The sequence below is a fragment of the Acomys minous genome (genome assembly GCF_964271855.1).
Source record: "Acomys minous genome assembly, chromosome: 1".
NCBI classification, from domain to species: domain Eukaryota; kingdom Metazoa; phylum Chordata; class Mammalia; order Rodentia; family Muridae; genus Acomys; species Acomys minous.
Window position 1 is genome coordinate 19,295,819 of NC_140483.1, and position 16,781 is coordinate 19,312,599.

Genomic DNA, 16,781 nt, shown 5'->3' on the forward strand with positions numbered 1-16,781 from the left:
TGACCTTCATCATTTGGGGATATTCTAGCACTGGATTGGTTGATCTGTGTGTCCCTAGCTGTCAGTTTAGAGTTGTGTGCATGCTAGTCAACAAAGACTCCATAAGCAAGAATACTAAGAGGTAGAAATATATTTCAGTCAAGTGATGAAAATAAAAACAACATGCTTCAAGTACTTCCTTAACTAAAAAGCAGCGAGAACAGTTTGTTGCCTGACATCCTCCACGTCTAGTGCTTGTTGAGTCACACGGGGTTTTGATGGTGGCTTCATTGACACTCTGCACATCACTTACTTTAAAGCTTGCTTAGACTAAACTCATCACTTTTAGGACTAAGCCAGCGGAAACCTTCAGTCTGAGTAATTAGGGAAGAAGGTGCAAGTGTGCAATTGGCAAAGGGCTTCGCCAAGGGCTGGAAGGCGAGCTCACTTTGGGTCTGACTGAATATACAGGCAGGACAATACGATATAAAGACCAGAGACTTCGTCAATAGTCGTAGCAGGGGGGCCTGCGCTGGAAGCCTGTTTGGGATGCAGAATTAATTTTGAAACTCATTACAATGAAGGAAAATCTCTGCGGATGGGTAGGAGAGCTTGAGGGTCAGAGAGAGAGAGAGAGAGAGAGAGAGAGAGAGAGAGAGAGAGAGAGAGAGAGAGAGAGAAGGTCATGAATCTTCCTTCTTCCTTTTCTACATCCTCCAAACTCTAGAAGGAAGTATTGAAATTCTGTCTGTGTCATTTTTTTTCCTTCATATTGCTATGCTTATTTGGAGCGATGTCGGTTTGTATTGGCACTATCGTTGGAGTGAGTAACAACAGCTTTCCTATAAAATGTGGCCGTACTGGTTTTTGGACTGCCCCTGCACGATTGAAGTTATATGCCATCAGCCAGGTATGATGGTGCACTCCTGAGATCTCAGCCCTGAGAACCAGGTCTCGGACCTGGGGTGGTTGAGGCAGGAGAAAGTCTGTGCTACATAGTGAGGCTCTGTCTCCAACTGCTCTTCCAAAATGGAGGGGAAAGATGGTAGAGAAGGACAGGAAGAAGAGAAAAGGAGGGAAGACTGAGAAACACAGTAAAGGAGGGACAGAGGGAGGGAAAAGAAAAGCCTGACTATTATTTATTTTGTTTCCTTAATATAGAGATGTAAGATGAGAAAGGGGTAGGAGAAAGCATCATTTTCTCGGGAGCTAAGTGCTCAGTCATGTGTTGCGTAAAAATTCCCACTTCTCCTCTCAGCCCTCCCGCAATGTGACCGAGCGCTACACATGGTATCTCCCCTTCATCTCTACTTTCCCTGTCTCAGACACTAACACGTGGAGAGAACAAGTGCCACTGTGGCTGTTTTATATAGGACACTGCTCAGTACATGCAACTGTAGCTAATAGGGTTTGGCTCAATTACCAGTTCCCTTCTTTGGTGAAATTTTGCTAAAAGCTTCCGAGCCTCGGATGCGCCATTTGAAATGTGGATAATAATAGCTTCCTCCTAGGATGCTGAGGGCATGTAGCAGTGGCTGGTATTTACCTGGCACACAGCCATTGTGCTGTAAGTGGTAAGTCTTTAATGTATTTAATCACCCACTCGTGTGTGTGTGTGTGTGTGTGTGTGTGTGTGTGTGTGTGTGTGTGCACCTGTGTGTGCCAGTATGCTCTTCCATGTATACCTGTGTGAAGGCCAGAGGTCAACATTGGAGGCTTCCCTCTATTGTACTACACCCTATGGTTTCTGAGACAGGGTCTCTCAGGGAACCTGCATCTTGCTTTTTTTATATATATATATAAACTAAACATCCAATGAGCCTCTAGGATCTTCCTCTCTCTACCCCCCAACACTGCCTTATAGACATGTGCCACACCATGTCCAGCTTTTATGTGGGTGCTGGGGATCCAAACTCAGGTCCTCAGGCTTGTGCTGCAGATATGACATCATCTAGGAGAGCAGCCTGCAAGCACACCTGTGAAAGAGAGGTCATTTAGGTTATGTTAACTTCTGGGGATGCCTGTGAGAGGTTACCTTGATTAACTTAATTGATGTAGGAAGAGCTACTGAAAATGTGAAAGGTGGCACATCAGCAGAGCTGAGAGCAGCATCACCCATCTCTCCCCAATCTCTAAATTCTAAGGCAATGGGACCAGCTGCTTCAAGTTCTAGCTTACTCAGGCTCCCTCACCATAAAGGACCATACTCACTGACTGTGAGGCAAAAGAAATGCTTCCTTCTTTAAAGTGCTTTCATTGAGCCTTTTATCACAGCAACAGGAAAAGTCACCAAAATACACAGTGAGTCAGTCGGCAATAATGCTTTCGAGAAAAGATAGGGAAACAGTGGGTCAGGTAGTATAGAAAAGTTCTCACATGTAAATGGCGTGGTGCCTTCAGGGAAGACTTTTGGAAATCAGAAAAGCTCGATCCGCTGCTGCATAAAATGTGACCCCCAAACGCAGCTCCATGAAGCAGCAAACAAGAAGTAGTAGCTACTTTATGCAGCCTCTGAGAGGCAGGAGTTCAGAGGTGTTTTTTTTAGATTGTTCTGGTTCAAGACCTCTCATGGCCTTTCAGTTAAGCCCCCCAAAGTGATGTGGCCACCTGAATGATAGTCTTGAATCAATGGTGATTACAAGAAGATGAGCACAGAGGCCTCTTCATACAAGAAGGTCCCAGACGGGCTCCTCACATCATCCCTAAATAGTCAGCCCCATATGTGACTACAGCTAATCTCAGAAGTAGCATGCTAAAATGTCTCCCATTGTCTCTGAATGGCATTGACTAACTCAGGTCCAATGGGAGTGCCAACGGGGTGAAGTCATTAGAGACCAAAACTGCTCCCAAAAAAATTTGCATGATTTTGGATGACTACAATCAATTTTTCTTTTTCTTTTCTTTTCTTTTCTTTTTTTTAATTCACTGTGCTGGGAGCTAACTAGGGGCCTTACACACTTTACACAAGTGTTGTACCACTGAGCTATACCCCAGGCAGAGAATTTGAAAACTCAGTAGGAAAAATTAACTCCAGTTCTCCATGGACAGAGCCTTTCCCATCTCTTGTGGTCCATGCAAATGCTGAGGAAGGAGGTCCCCTTCCTCAGCAGAGGAGAAGGAAGTCAGCGGAGGTGGAGTGGGAGCTGTATACTTGTCACAGCTGTGCAAGGTGTTTCCCTGCACATCCTCAGAAGAACGTCGAGGGTTCTGAAAAAAAAAGACAGCCTCCCACTGCCCGCTCGCTGTTCCATTGAGACAGCTGTTTCCATCTCCTCAACGTTAATTTGATGGACTTTACAGCAGAGCTAACAGTCCCCCCATAAGATGGAGAAAAATCAAACTCACAAAGTGACCGAAAGAGCACTTGATATGAATGATCTTTACATAGGTCATGGACGTGATGGGCATGAGGTACTGACTGCCCCTTAAAAGACAGACTGCCTGTATCCAGGCCCTGACCACCGCCAGCACACTCCAGGAACAGTCTGAGTTGATAAGTGAAATAATCATACATTTTCTCCTTCATTCCTGTGAGCATCTGGTGGGATGACACTAAACATGCTTGCTGACTTTAAAAAGCACACAGAGTGGCTGGTAAGATGGCTTGGTGGATAAAGGTATGGGCTACCAAGCCTGATGACCTGAGTTCGGTCCTCAGGACCGGACCTATGTGTAGGTAGAAAGAGAGAACTGATTCTCACAAATTGTCCTCTGACCTCCTCACATGCACCACGGCATACACATGCCCCCACTTATCCAAATAAATGTAGTAAAAAGCACATACCTATATTGCCACAAGCTCTGAGTTTTTAAATCAGTGACCAGTTCAGAGTCAACAAGCTCTCCTAAAAGTGGGTTGATTTGTGGCATGATCTCAGCTGGTCAGAATATTCCCCGATTCCGGGCATGTCACTCAACAGGACCATGTGTAGGATGCACGCATGCCTCCTAGACTTTCTCTCTACAAAACCCTTAAGACCAACCACACATGTGGGTGCCTAGCCTTATCTAAAATATTCATTGGTTCCTGCCAGCAGTTTCTGGCAAGAAGAGCCTTTTGTAACCCTTGTGCCACTCATTCTTTGCTGCGACTGTGTAAGGTGACAGTTAATTTACCAACAAGGCAAAGCAAGACTCTTGAGTTGGCTGTTCTAGAACTGAGAGTGAAGAATAAAACACTGACCTTTGCCTCCAAGTGCATGCAACCTCCATTGAGAAGCTTCAGTCTCTCACCAGGCCTGCCTCTGTGTACATCTACTCCTGGGCTTGCAGTGGCAAACACAATACTTTATCAATAAACTCAAGGCAGTGGTCTTTTAGTCCGATGTGTTCGGTGCAATTTAAACACACAATTTCAAGTGCTCATTAGAAACTTACTAGCACAACTTTAGTGTCTTCCATAGCATTTTTTCCTCCTGCAGGATTCCCATTATAACCTTTGCTCTGTACATTCTGTAGCATCTGCGGGAGATAATTTGGGTTGAAAAATGACAGAAATGATGAGGTCATCCATCCTTAATGGCCCAGGAGGCTTCTCTGACAGTGGTCCATGCTCTTACTCTCCACCTCTTCAGCTGTTAGAGAAAAACCTAAAGATGTGTTAATCCAAACTTTAATCTCCCTTTCGTGCCATGGAAAAAGAACATCCCTTCCATTATTCACATCTGTTCTTTTGGATTGAAAAAAAATATTTTGACAGCGTGGCTATCATGAGCCTTTACGAGTGGAAGTGTCCTTCCCCCTCCCCCCTCCCCAGCTATATCTTTTATCTTGTGTGCTCTTTCAATTCCTGAATAGATTCCAAGACACCATGTCCTATTATTATGTAATATCTGGTGCTATTTTTGTGAGCCAGGAGTAGAGGGAGAATAAAAACCACTTCCCTGTTATTAAGTCTTGTCTCTCTAGCCTGCAGATTGGCAACTTTTCAAGATGATGTGCCCAGATTTCTGGCCTGTTTCCTCTGAAAGGGTGAGAGTGTGAATAGTGGTTGGGGCTATGTTGGTAGAAGACCCTGAGTATTAACAGCTAACTCCCAGAAGGTGTGGCAGAGGAAAACACTGCCCTTATGTGCCAGTGTTATCCTGCAGAGCCTGTGGTCTAGCGAAGCCGGAAGGGTAGCTTCTTATCTATAATATGCTTTTTGGAAGATAGCTCTCCGTGTCAGTCCTACTATATATAGCAGAAAAGGGGTCCATAGATAACCATTTAAATTTAGACATAAAGAGTACATAGGGCAGAGCATTAACAATTTAGGAATATTGGGATTAAAGAGGCCATGGGACTCCTTTGAACTACTTTGCAGCTCTTTCTGAAACCATATCAAAGATTCCGCTTTTTAAAATGTACATACATATAGGCAAAGGAACATAGTCTCAGAAGGAAGGCTGCGTAGGCACAGTGCCTTTCTGTGCTGATGGCCCGACAGAGCCAGTGTGACTCTAACTGCATGGAGAGCAATTAGTGGCTGAGCCTGGATTTTTTTTTCCCCTATGGTTCATTTACACCACCCCTTCCACATCCAAATCTTATCTTTTTTTTTAAGGAGAAAAGAAAAAGAAAGGCAGCCTATGTTCCCTTAACCCCAACAGCAGGAATCTTCAAATGAGTGCCATTTTTCTTCAGAAAAACAAAGTAAAATTTAAAGTGATATAAATAAGAAAAAGTATTCCCCTGCCCCCCGCAATCCAGACATCCCCAAATTTCTCCTTGGTTCTGCTTTTTGCTCTCAAAAATTCCGTCACCTACTCACAATCAATAACTGGTCTTCCAACACAGATTACCCTGTGTCACCAGACACTCCAACTCATGCGCGCATGCTGGAGCTCCAGGGCTTCAAAGGCTATTAGAGCGGCCTCACCCTGGGAGGCGAAACATGGACACTGCTGGTGGGAGTAGGAAACCCAAACCCTGAGTGTGTGGCTTGGTGACCGAATGACTGTCTAACATGTTCAAGGACCTGAGTTCAATTTCCACCATGGCAAAAAAAAAAAAAAAAAGAAAAAGAAAAAAAAAAAAAGGAAGAAAGAAACAAAGAAACAAAGAAAAGAAAAAGGAAACTTAAATGCATTCACTGTCTAATGCTGCATCTCTGAATTGCACTGAAGAGTGTGATGTGAATTGAGCTTTGAATTCTGTCTCTTTTCTCACCTCAAGGTATGCTTTTTTCAAAAAAAAAAAAAAACCAAACAAACAAAAACAAAAACGTGTTGACTCTTTAAACGTCATAGATTGGTAGGCAGTAGGAGATGACTACTACAGTTTGGGATGGGAAAGAGGTGAAAACTGTCACTAGGCTGCTATTTGTCAAAAACTGTATTGATCACACTTTGAACATCATTCCATATGAGAAGTGTACTGTTGTTATCACTCCCATACCTAGGAATGTGCCAATTAGATAAGACATGAGGTCTTCCAAGCATTGTAGTCATGGTTGTGTGTGTGTGTGTGTGTGTGTGTGTGTGTGTGTGTGTGTGTGTGTGTGTATGTGTGTGTGTGTTTCATGTATGATTATTGACCTTGTTCCAGTTTCATTTCTATTGCTGTGATAAGATATCCTGACCAAAAGCTAGACACTTATTTAAACTTTCAATCCCAGGTTACAGGCTATTAATGCAGGGAAGTGAAGGTGTTAGGAACTCAGCTGGTAACAGAGTCTGGTCATGATCAGGGAAAAGTAGATCCAAGCTCATTTTCTTGCTTGCTCACTCACAGCTCTGTTTCTCCGTTCTTATGCACTGCAGGACCTGCTGCCTAGGGAATGGCGCTCCCCACAGTGGACTGAGGCCTCTCACTCTTCCACACATGTGCCTATAGGCCAGCTCAATGAAGACATTCCCCAGTAGAGACTTTCCTCCCAGGTGGTTCTAGACTATGTTAGGCTAAAATTTAAAATTAGCCTTCACAAACATTTTTAAAACTTACGTAGTCATTTAAAAAAGTAGTTTGTTGGAAAGTTCTCCGTATCCTTAAGCACACAATAGATGGGGTGGATTTTTAAAGGAAAGTGTATAGAAAGCATTTGGGTCCAAGTTAGATTAGTCTCATTATGAGAGTTATCAAAAGAAATCATGACTGGAATCTAGGTCTGAGCACCTAATAACTCCCTTCAATTCCAACATCTGAACACTTGATTTTGTACTTCAGGGACATAGATTTGTAGTGGTTGGCCTGAGTACTTGGTGGAATGCCAATGGAAATCAAATTGGATGATGAGAGTGCTTGGTGGGGCTACCATTGCTGTGACGAAACACTATGATGAAAAGCAAGGTGGAGAGGAAACGGTTTATTTGGCTTACACTTCCACACCACTGCTCATCATTAAAGGAAGTCATGACAGGAACTAAAAAGAAGCAGGAACTTAGGGGCAGGAGCTGATGCAGAAGCCATGGAGGTCACTGGCCTGCTCCTTAAGGCTTGCTCAGCCTGCTTTCTTATAGAACTCAGGATCAACAGTGGGATAGTACCCCCCCCCACAATAGGCTAGGCCCTCTCACAGCAATAACTAATTTAAAACATGCCTTACAGGCTTGCCTACAGTCTAGTCTTATAGAGGCATTTTCTTAACCAAGGTTTTCTTCTCTCAGATGACTTTAGCTTGTATCAAGTTGACATAAGAAATGCCCAGCACAGAGGTATCAAAACGCTCTGCAACATGAGTACTGTTTATATTTGTTATTTTCTATTTCAAAACATATGTCTTAGTAGGAGGTTTAATATTCAATCTACAATATGATGGCTGATGGGAGAGTGACACTATGATACAGTGATATATGTGGGAGTCAGAGGGCATAAGACCTACTATGCAAGATCTTGGAAAGAGATAACAGCCCATACAAGGGAAAGAACCAGAACCTGTAAATGAGAAGAAAGGGCTCTAGGGAGACTGGAGCAAGAATGCAAAGGGGGAATATTGGGATGGAGAGAGAGACAGAGGCCTGCCCATGAGGAACAAGATTTCACATACCTTGGGGCCCATCCTAAGAGTGATGGTAGAGGCACTCAGCAACTCATTGTTATGGTTTTAATAGATCACTCAGGCAAGCTCCCCATGCTTCAGGGAATAGATGAAACTCCCAGATCCCAAATGTTTCCTGCCTTCCATCTTGGAATTCCCGATACATATTTGATAGCATCTAACACATCATGTCTATGGCAGATCTTATAATAGATACCATGAAAACTTGTCCACATACTACTGTGGCAGTCTTCATATTTCCTACTTCATACATAGCAAATTTAATTCTGTTCAACAATAGCTAAGAATTAAGCTCAGAAAGTCTTGGCCAAACCAGTTGTTGAGAGTTTGACACGGTGATTGGACACTTGTTAAAACATGAGACTTGTGTTAACATACATACCCAGTTTCCTGACCTGCATCAGAAGCCAACTGACAAATGGTAGAGGAGAACAGGAACTGCAGGCAAGGAAGATCAGCAGAAGGTGTCAACAGATGCTAATAATGGCATGAGATGAAACAAGTCAGAAATATTAAAAATTAGGGCAGTCTAGTTTTGTGGGCATCGTTGCCTCAGAGGCAGCAAAAATGGCATGGTCATTGATGACCTTGAACCATGGAGGAAAGACCACACTGCTTGGATATGATTGTATTGGTATGCAGAGATATTTTAGATTTTGTCTCTAATGATAGGAACAAAACTCCACAATTTGAGGACTTAGTAATAAGTGTGTGATCTAGATAGAGAACATTACCTAGATCCTCCTTCAAACATCCCTAATGAATATGGAACTTAGCATTTTCTCTTTAAGAAATCAGCATTGATATAACAAAATTAGTCTTTAAAATGTGTCAAATTTTGCAGGGATCTTCCTTGCTAAACTTGAATGCACATTGCACTCTGCACATATGTCCTATAAAGGAGCCATTGCAACCTGAATGTTTGTGTGGCTCACTTACAACATCCTCTGTTGACATTCTAACCTCTAAGGTGATTGTATTAGGGGGATGGCCATTTGGAACTGGATAGATCATGTAGGCATTGCCCATATTAATGGTTCCAGGAGAGGCTCCTTACCTCTCCATTACGCTAGGACACAGGAAAAAGTTACCATCATCAGGACATAGTGGTACATCAACACTTGCATGGAAGAGGCAAGAGGATCTTCAGTTTGAGACCATAGTGGTAAACACAGAAAATCTCCTCTATGATCTACTCCGTGAAACACAAAGCAGATATTTGGGAAGATCTTGAGGAAATACTTGGTCTAAGTCTTCCCAGTCTACAGAACTGTGTGTAATACACTTCCGTTGTTTAAAAACCACCCAACCTGTGACATTTTGTTATAGTAGTCCAAGCGGGCAAGATACTCTTTTCCCATTCAAAGGGGAATCTAAAATCCCTTGTAGTTGAAGATTATTGATTTCAAGGCTGCTATTCTAAATGAAGGTTAATTTCAACATATGATGGTGTTCACACATACCAATTTTTAAATTGTCATGTGGTTATTCATTATCATAATCATTGTAACCTTGTGAATGGACTAAGAACAAATGGAAAGATTTTGTTTATTTCTATTCATCCTCTATAGCTCACAATTTAAATTACCATAACAAACAGCGGTATCTACAAAATTTAAACTATTTTCATTCATTCTATCACTGATCCATTTTCCTTCTGCATAGAAGTTATCTTTAATATTGGGTAAAAATTTTTTATTGTTCTCAAAGAGACCATCCAAATGTTACCTTAATTTTAACAGTCACCAAGTAAGATAAGAGTAAAAGAAAAAAAAATTAAGGTATTTAAACCAAAATCCTGTGTGGCTGTTTCCCATGCTGTGACTGATACCAGATGGACCAGATAATGTAAATCAAAACACAGTTCAGTGATGACTGAGAATCTCATATGCTGTGCCAGAATACAGGGTAAATTGAGATACATTTTAAGTCTCTAATCTAAAGGATGTCATTTTTTTTCTTTGAAAAACCTTAGCCTTTTTTCCATAACAAAGGTAGTCCATTATATTAAAAGGCAAGAAAAAAGAAAAGAAAGAGAAATGGAAGTCATCTGGTCATGAGCGTGCTTGGCACACCTAGTGTCAGGGGCAGCAGTTGAGCCATCAGTCCTGCTTTCTGGCCTCTAGAAGAGGCACCAGCTCCCAAAACTCACAGTTTAAATTCAGGTTCCTCTTGCAGATGTATATTCTGTGGACTTTAACATATACAAAATGGCACGCACTCACCATTTGATATCTTGCAAAGAAGTTTTACTAACCTAAAAAAAAAACAACAACAAAAAACCTGTATTAGATTACCCATTCTTTCACCCCTGCCCCTTACCCACCTTCCCAAGCACCAATCCACTCAAGGGTAACAGAGCATTGTCTGCCCATTGTAGGACTCCCAGGAAGAGATATGAAGAAAGCTAGATTCCATTCCTGTCTTCCACTGTCAGTCACCAACGCTTGCCGCCCTGAGTTCTCCTGAGTCATTGTCTTTTATTATAGCTGACTAGAAGCCTCCATGTGGGCTGTGGATCTAGCTCCATGGTGGAGCACTGTATAGCCAGACTGAGGCTCTGCATTCCATTCTCAGCACCACAAGAATAAATGAGTGACTAAATACATGTAGTGTGCCATGAAAGTAACTAAGGAACTCAGTGGGCCTTGGAGGCTCTTAAATAAAGCACCAATGGTGAAATCAAGAATAACTGATTCTGCTTTGCATCTCAGGGTTACACACCCACTGCACAGGGTCATACTTCCTGGTAATTTCTGCATTTGGAACTTGGGGCTGGGTTCTGAAATATTAACTTCCGCCTTCTAATAAATAACATTATGATGATATTGCAACACAGCTGAGTTCTTTTGAAAATAAACTCAATCTTGCATCATTAGAATTCATTTAGGGTATTGTGCTAGCCAATTTCAACAGCACGTTATTATTCCTTGAATCCAAAAGTGCCATACATTTAATTGTTTCAAGCAAGTGGTACATATCCAAATGCTTTGATAGCATGTCTACTTAGTAATAATAATGTTATTCTGACCATAATGGGAAACTACATAAGGTTCTATGGAAAACCAATTTATGGATAACATATCATATGGATTTACTCCCTGCTTCTGGCACTGATTAAAACTACGCTTTGAAATTTTAATTACAGGAACTTTTCTATGTCTGTGTTTTTAATTGTGGTATGCTTGTCTGTGGCATGCATGCACCTGTGTGTGTGTCTGCAGAAACGGGAGAGGACATCGGTGTCCTGCTCTGTCATTCTCTGCCTTACTCCTTTGAGGTAGAGTCTCTTACTGGACCTGGAGTTAGGCTGGCAGCCATCAATTCCTACTGATCCTTCCGTTTCTGCACCCCACAAGTCTGAGCTACAGGCATACAAAGTCAGGTCCTGACTGTAAGTGGATGCTGGAATCCAAGCTAAGGTCCTCATGTTTTCATAGCAAGCACTATTTCCCACTGAATCGTCTTTCCAGCCTATATTTTTCTGTTTAATATCAAAGACAATGACCTTGTTGGGGTAGAACAAAATTACTTAGCATCTCTTCCCTACCCCCAACCCCTGCAATTCTGTGTGTGTGTGTGTGTGTGTGTGTGTGTGTGTGTGTGTGTGTGTGTGTCTTTCTGTCTGTCTGTGTGTACACTATTAGGAAAAACCAACAGAAAGTGCCTAAGAATGGATATCAGAAATATTCTGCTATGTCATGAACCATGTCAACATAGGCATTACCCTTCTGTGTTGTGATGAGTTCACATCTGTAAGGAGGCTTTTGGGAAATTGATCATGTTGCTGTTTCTATGTCTCACCATTTATAATCACAATCTGATACTTAATTAGATGCAGATAAAAAGTTTCTGAATAAATAAAAGAATGCCAGAAAGTACTGTTCAGTATTTCATTCTCCCTGGTGCCTGATTTCTGAAAGTAGTTACTCAGAGCTGATCAGCATTCAGTCATGGCCTTGGGGATTTGGAAGCATTCTAGACAACTTCTAAAGAATCACTTTCACTTTTAGATGCCCCCAAAGAGAGGGGGGCATTAGAAATGCCAGCATCTTGCAGAGCTGACAGATACTGGCATCTCAGGTCTTTCTTGTCAGCTTATCATATTAAGCACTTAGCCATTAATGATAAATTCTGAGCAGATTTCATTTTCCTGAGATGAAAGCAGGGTTATAAAACACTTATCCATGCCAGGACCTTGTCTCTAATAATGTTTACTTTTGCAGTCATCCTTTCTTCTTAATCCGTTAGTGTTTTAACAATCAGTTCGAGTAGGAGTTTTACATGTCTGTTAATGGTTCATTAATCAAACTCAAGAGATCATAATCTTTGAAACTTGAGGTTGGAAGTTTCAATTCTGTTTTGGACTGCCAGTCAGATCTGTGCCTGTGGGAGAAAGTGCTTCCCACTTCACGCCTTTGTTGGCTGACACAATTTCTGAGGCCATTTGTTAATTATTCCACTTGATACAAAGTCAAATTGACTTAGAATCCTGGCTCTCCGTGGAAGGATGTAGAGTTCAATTAATTAAGACTCTGCACATGTTTAAATAAGTGTCCCCTCCCCTGTTTTTTATGGCTGTTCTCATCTCCACCGTGCCCCTTTTAGGGGATGGTTTTAGACATCGCCTGGCCAATGTGCTGCTGTATTTACATGCATATGTGGCTACCTCAGCCAGTTTAGGAGATAATCACAGTTTCTGTTTCCTTGGCTTCTCCTGTTCCTATCCAGTGCTGATTTTAGAAAAGAGAGTTTGGGGTCAGGGACTTTATCTATATGATCTCACATGGGGCGGGGGATGAGGCCAAGCTGCAGCAGGACACCTTCTGGAACCTTCTGGAACCTCCTTGATTCCTCCTTGGGACAGAAAGTCAGGCCACACAGGGTCCATCCAGCTTATCACCTGGTCCTCACTGATAAAGAGTCTGTCCTCCAGACTTAGTGCTCTTAGTGTACAGTCCATGGATACTGTGGCCTTTGTTTCAACTGCAAGTTCTTCTCCACCTACCTGTCGAGCATCTATACCTTTTTTTTTACCATGAACGTCTGCAAGAAACTTTTCATGCTTCACCTATTGCCTTAGACTCCTTTTCCTGTATAGGTGAGTGTGGAGGGGAGCATGTGCAGGTGAGTGCAGGTGCCTGTGGAGACTAGGGCATCAAATCTCCCTGCTGCTGGAATTACAGGGAACTGTGCAGCACCCGACATGAGTGCTGGGAACACAATTCTGTCCTCTGTAGGAGCTGCACATGCTCATAACAGCTTAGCCATCTCTCCCGCCTCAGCTTCCCTTTTCTTGCTACCCCTCATATGTTAGATATCCATGTGGAATGTGTTCTTTATAAGGCCTCTGCTGGGGTCACAGGACAAACTGCCTCACCGGAGCCCCACTTGTTTGGATATGCTGATATTCCCTTACACACATTTTTAGATTTCTTTCCCATGGAAAAGAAATGCCATGGTTTCCTTTCTTGGGTATCATGTGTTGTTATTCCCTGCACACAACACAAAGAAAATATCTTTGATCTCCCTGGCTGAGCTGGCTCTTGATTGATCAATATCAATACATCAATAGCAGTTGAAAGGGTTTTTGTGACTCTTCTCTAGTGGCTCAGCTTAGGAAAGCATGACCACGAGGTTCTAGAAATCGAATGGGAAATAAAAACACAATGCTTTAATATTTTTAAAGCATCTTGGTTACCAGTGTATCAATGGTTGTAAGCTCATCCTAATATTAAAACATATTAAAATCCATAGGCCATTTTGTTTTTGAGAGGTTAATGTTTACACACCACAGGAAGAATAAATAAAAATATTCCATAGCGCTTGGCCTAGTGCTAGGAATAGCTTAAGTGAATTTCTCAGTGTTTATAAATGAGTTTCACATCCCCAATGGTCTTTCTTCTATCTGTACTGTTGATTGATTGAGAAGTGTGTGTGCACGTGCCCTGTGCATACTTGTGCTAGTGCACACGTTTGGAGATCCAAGGACAGTTTGCTAGAAGTCAGCTCTCTCCTTCCAACATGCCAGTTACAGGGAATTGAACTTGGGTTATCAGCCTTGCCAGAATGCATCTTTACCATAGAGGCACCTCCTTTCCTGGACCCTAACATTTAAAAAAACTTATTTATTTTTGCTTTATGTGCATTGGTGATTTGCTTGCATATTTATCTGTGAGGGTGTCAGATCCCCTGGAATTGGAGTTAGAGACAATTTTGAGCTGCCGTGTGGGTGCTGGGAATTGAACTGGGTCTTTTGTAAGAGCAGCCAGTGAGTACTCTTAACTGCAAAGCCATCTGTCCACCCACCCCCCCCATATCTTAAAATTTATTTCTGAAGTAAAAAACCCAGTAAAACATGTATTTCATTCAGTATTTTTAGTGTTGTATGTGAATGTGTTTGTGTGTAATTTAATGTCAGCTTTCTGAAAAAAAAAACTGAAATATTTTCTTCTTTAACTTCTTACACATTTCTGCATTGTGGTGGGTTCCCATCATGGTGCCTGAGCTACCGAGAGAGGACTCTCTGAGAGTGACTCATGTCCCTCGGTACTCACGGTGAATCCTTCCTGCTCATCATGGATAGTGGGTAGCACCACAGTCCCTTCTGCCCACCCCATCCCAAATCCACACGCACGGCATCCCTAAAACATTTTCACAGACACTTAAAGCTTGTGATTGCGGGGGTGTGGGTGGGGGGTGGGACTGCAAATTTGTCCAGAGATGTACAAGTTGACTTTTTTTTTTTTTTTAGTAATAACAAATCTCCCTAAATACTGCACCTCAAACTTCAAGGGATGGAAATGCAACCCACATAATCAAGTTCTTGCCCAGCCCTAAAACTCTTCTGACACCGCTTTGTTCTCTGCTTCATGCTTTTCCTCCTGTGCCTGAGTTGCCTAGGTTGTTTTGGGAGAACATTCCTGATTCGTATTCTGTCTTGGTCCTCTTTCTTCTCTCTTTTCTTTTCTTCCCTCCCATTTCCCCTCTCTTCCTCCAAACACAAAAAAAGAAATTCACATCTATTTGTTTCTGAGCAACTGCACAGTAAATCTGGCCAAATGAGACTTCGGGAATGTCCAAAGTCCAGCAGCAGGTAGCCCACACTCCTTTCAACTTCCTGTTTTGAAGAAATTTCCATACCTGAGAGAAAAGGAAAGAATTTTAGAAACTTATAGGAATAGTACAGTATGTGAACTTCCTGTTCTGGCTTCACCTTCTCCATGGGAACCATGCACCTTCTGTCTGTGGAAAGCAAATATTCCTGGATACCATAATTTATAATAAAAAAAAATTCAGTCTGGGATTTGTGCTGGCTCAAGTGGTTACCGTGTTAGTTGTGTACCACTTAAAAGCATTTAAGGAAAGCACATATATCTTATGGGATGCTGTGCATGGACATCAGCATCACACCATCCTTCCTGGACATCCTTGTTGACAGTTTGAGTGATTACACATATCTGCTTCCCATACCAAGACCTATCTGGCCACACAAATCCTTTCTTCCTGATGTCTCTAGAAGTTGCTTGAGGCTCTAGAGATGTTATGCTGGGAGGAGATGGCTGCAGTGTACTTTCTTACTGGGAGTTGCTGGAAGCAGCTGTGGTTACCTCGGAGGCGCGTCAGGAGACCTGACTGTGGCAGCACTTACTCAAGCTCTGCGGAGCAATTCCTTAATGGCTATCCTACTCGAACTGGTGTCCTTAAAACTTCCTTTGTCTTATTTTCCCCCAGCCTGGATGTGTAAATACTACAGAAGTGGACATTAAGAAGTCATCCCGAATGAGAAACCCTCACAAAACACGCAAGGTAAATGCACCTGTGCCCTGTGGTCTTGCTGAAGTGTCTGTTTTCAGGATGTCTCTGGTGTCACAAACATACTCCGCCCTGGGGTTCTGTCCTGAGAATTCCTTCTCTGGGATGAAGTAAGCAACATCTACCTCTCCTAATAAGATCCCACGGATAAGCTAAAGTTTATTCCACCAGTGTTTGCCCTGGAAAGCCAATAAATCTTTTGGACTTCCTTACAGAACAAGAGTGAGAAGCTATTTACAGAAGTATAAAGGACCCCAAAAGTAGCTGCACTGGAAAGTTCTCCACACAGCGTGGATGTCAGCCATCCCATAGCTGTATTGATGGGGTTCCATTTGCGTTAACTTTCCCAGCCTGTATACTTTAGCATCCTCTAAGACCCTGAGTCCAAGTACAGTTAGGGCAGAATTGCTTACAAATGGCTCGGTTGTGCAGGAGGGAATCTCAGACCAGGATCCTGCGGCCCTCCTTACCCCCTCTTTCTTTGAGGGAGCTCAGTAGTCAAAAGGCCCACGGGTGATGGTCTCTTGCAAGCGGCCTCCGCCGAGCTGGTATGAATGTCGCTGTTTTTCCTGGAGGACCTTGTTCTACAATGCATTCAGAGACTGAGAGGTGATGTCATGGGACTGTGACAGGAGGTGGGAAGACAGCTGGGAGACTTCATTCCCATCACAGCGTGTGTGTCTTCTCGAAGCCCTGCAGACAGGAATGGGGAGGCAGGGGGTGGGGGAAGGGTGTCTGGGAAAAGGTGATATCAATGAGAAAATACAGGGTTTATGGGGGGAAATCTAAAGGGAAAGGGAAATCCAGAATATGACTAATTACACAGAGGGTACAAGGGCCTTCTCTCAGCATCAGCATTTCTGTGACACAACCACAGGTATAGGCCGAGCTTCCCTGTCTGTGGCAAGAGAGTCCCTCCTTCCTTCTCTCCTTCCCTCCTTCCCTCCTTCCTTCCTTCCCTCCTTTTCTTCCTTCCTCTCTTTCTTATTTATTTATTTTTGTAAGCCAT

General features: G+C 42.7%; 1 protein-coding gene across 4 annotated transcripts in view; it reads left to right on the top strand.

The window, feature by feature from the left end:
• The window catches only part of RGS7 (regulator of G protein signaling 7), a 379,817-nt gene that overhangs the window by 332,626 nt on the left and 30,410 nt on the right, over positions 1–16,781 (top strand). For all 4 annotated transcript variants that reach the window (XM_084792712.1, XM_084792714.1, XM_084792715.1 and 1 more), the window contains exon 10: positions 15,692–15,766. In XM_084792712.1, coding sequence (XP_084648838.1) covers positions 15,692–15,766 — 75 coding nt within the window. The remainder of the gene's footprint in view (positions 1–15,691; positions 15,767–16,781) is intronic.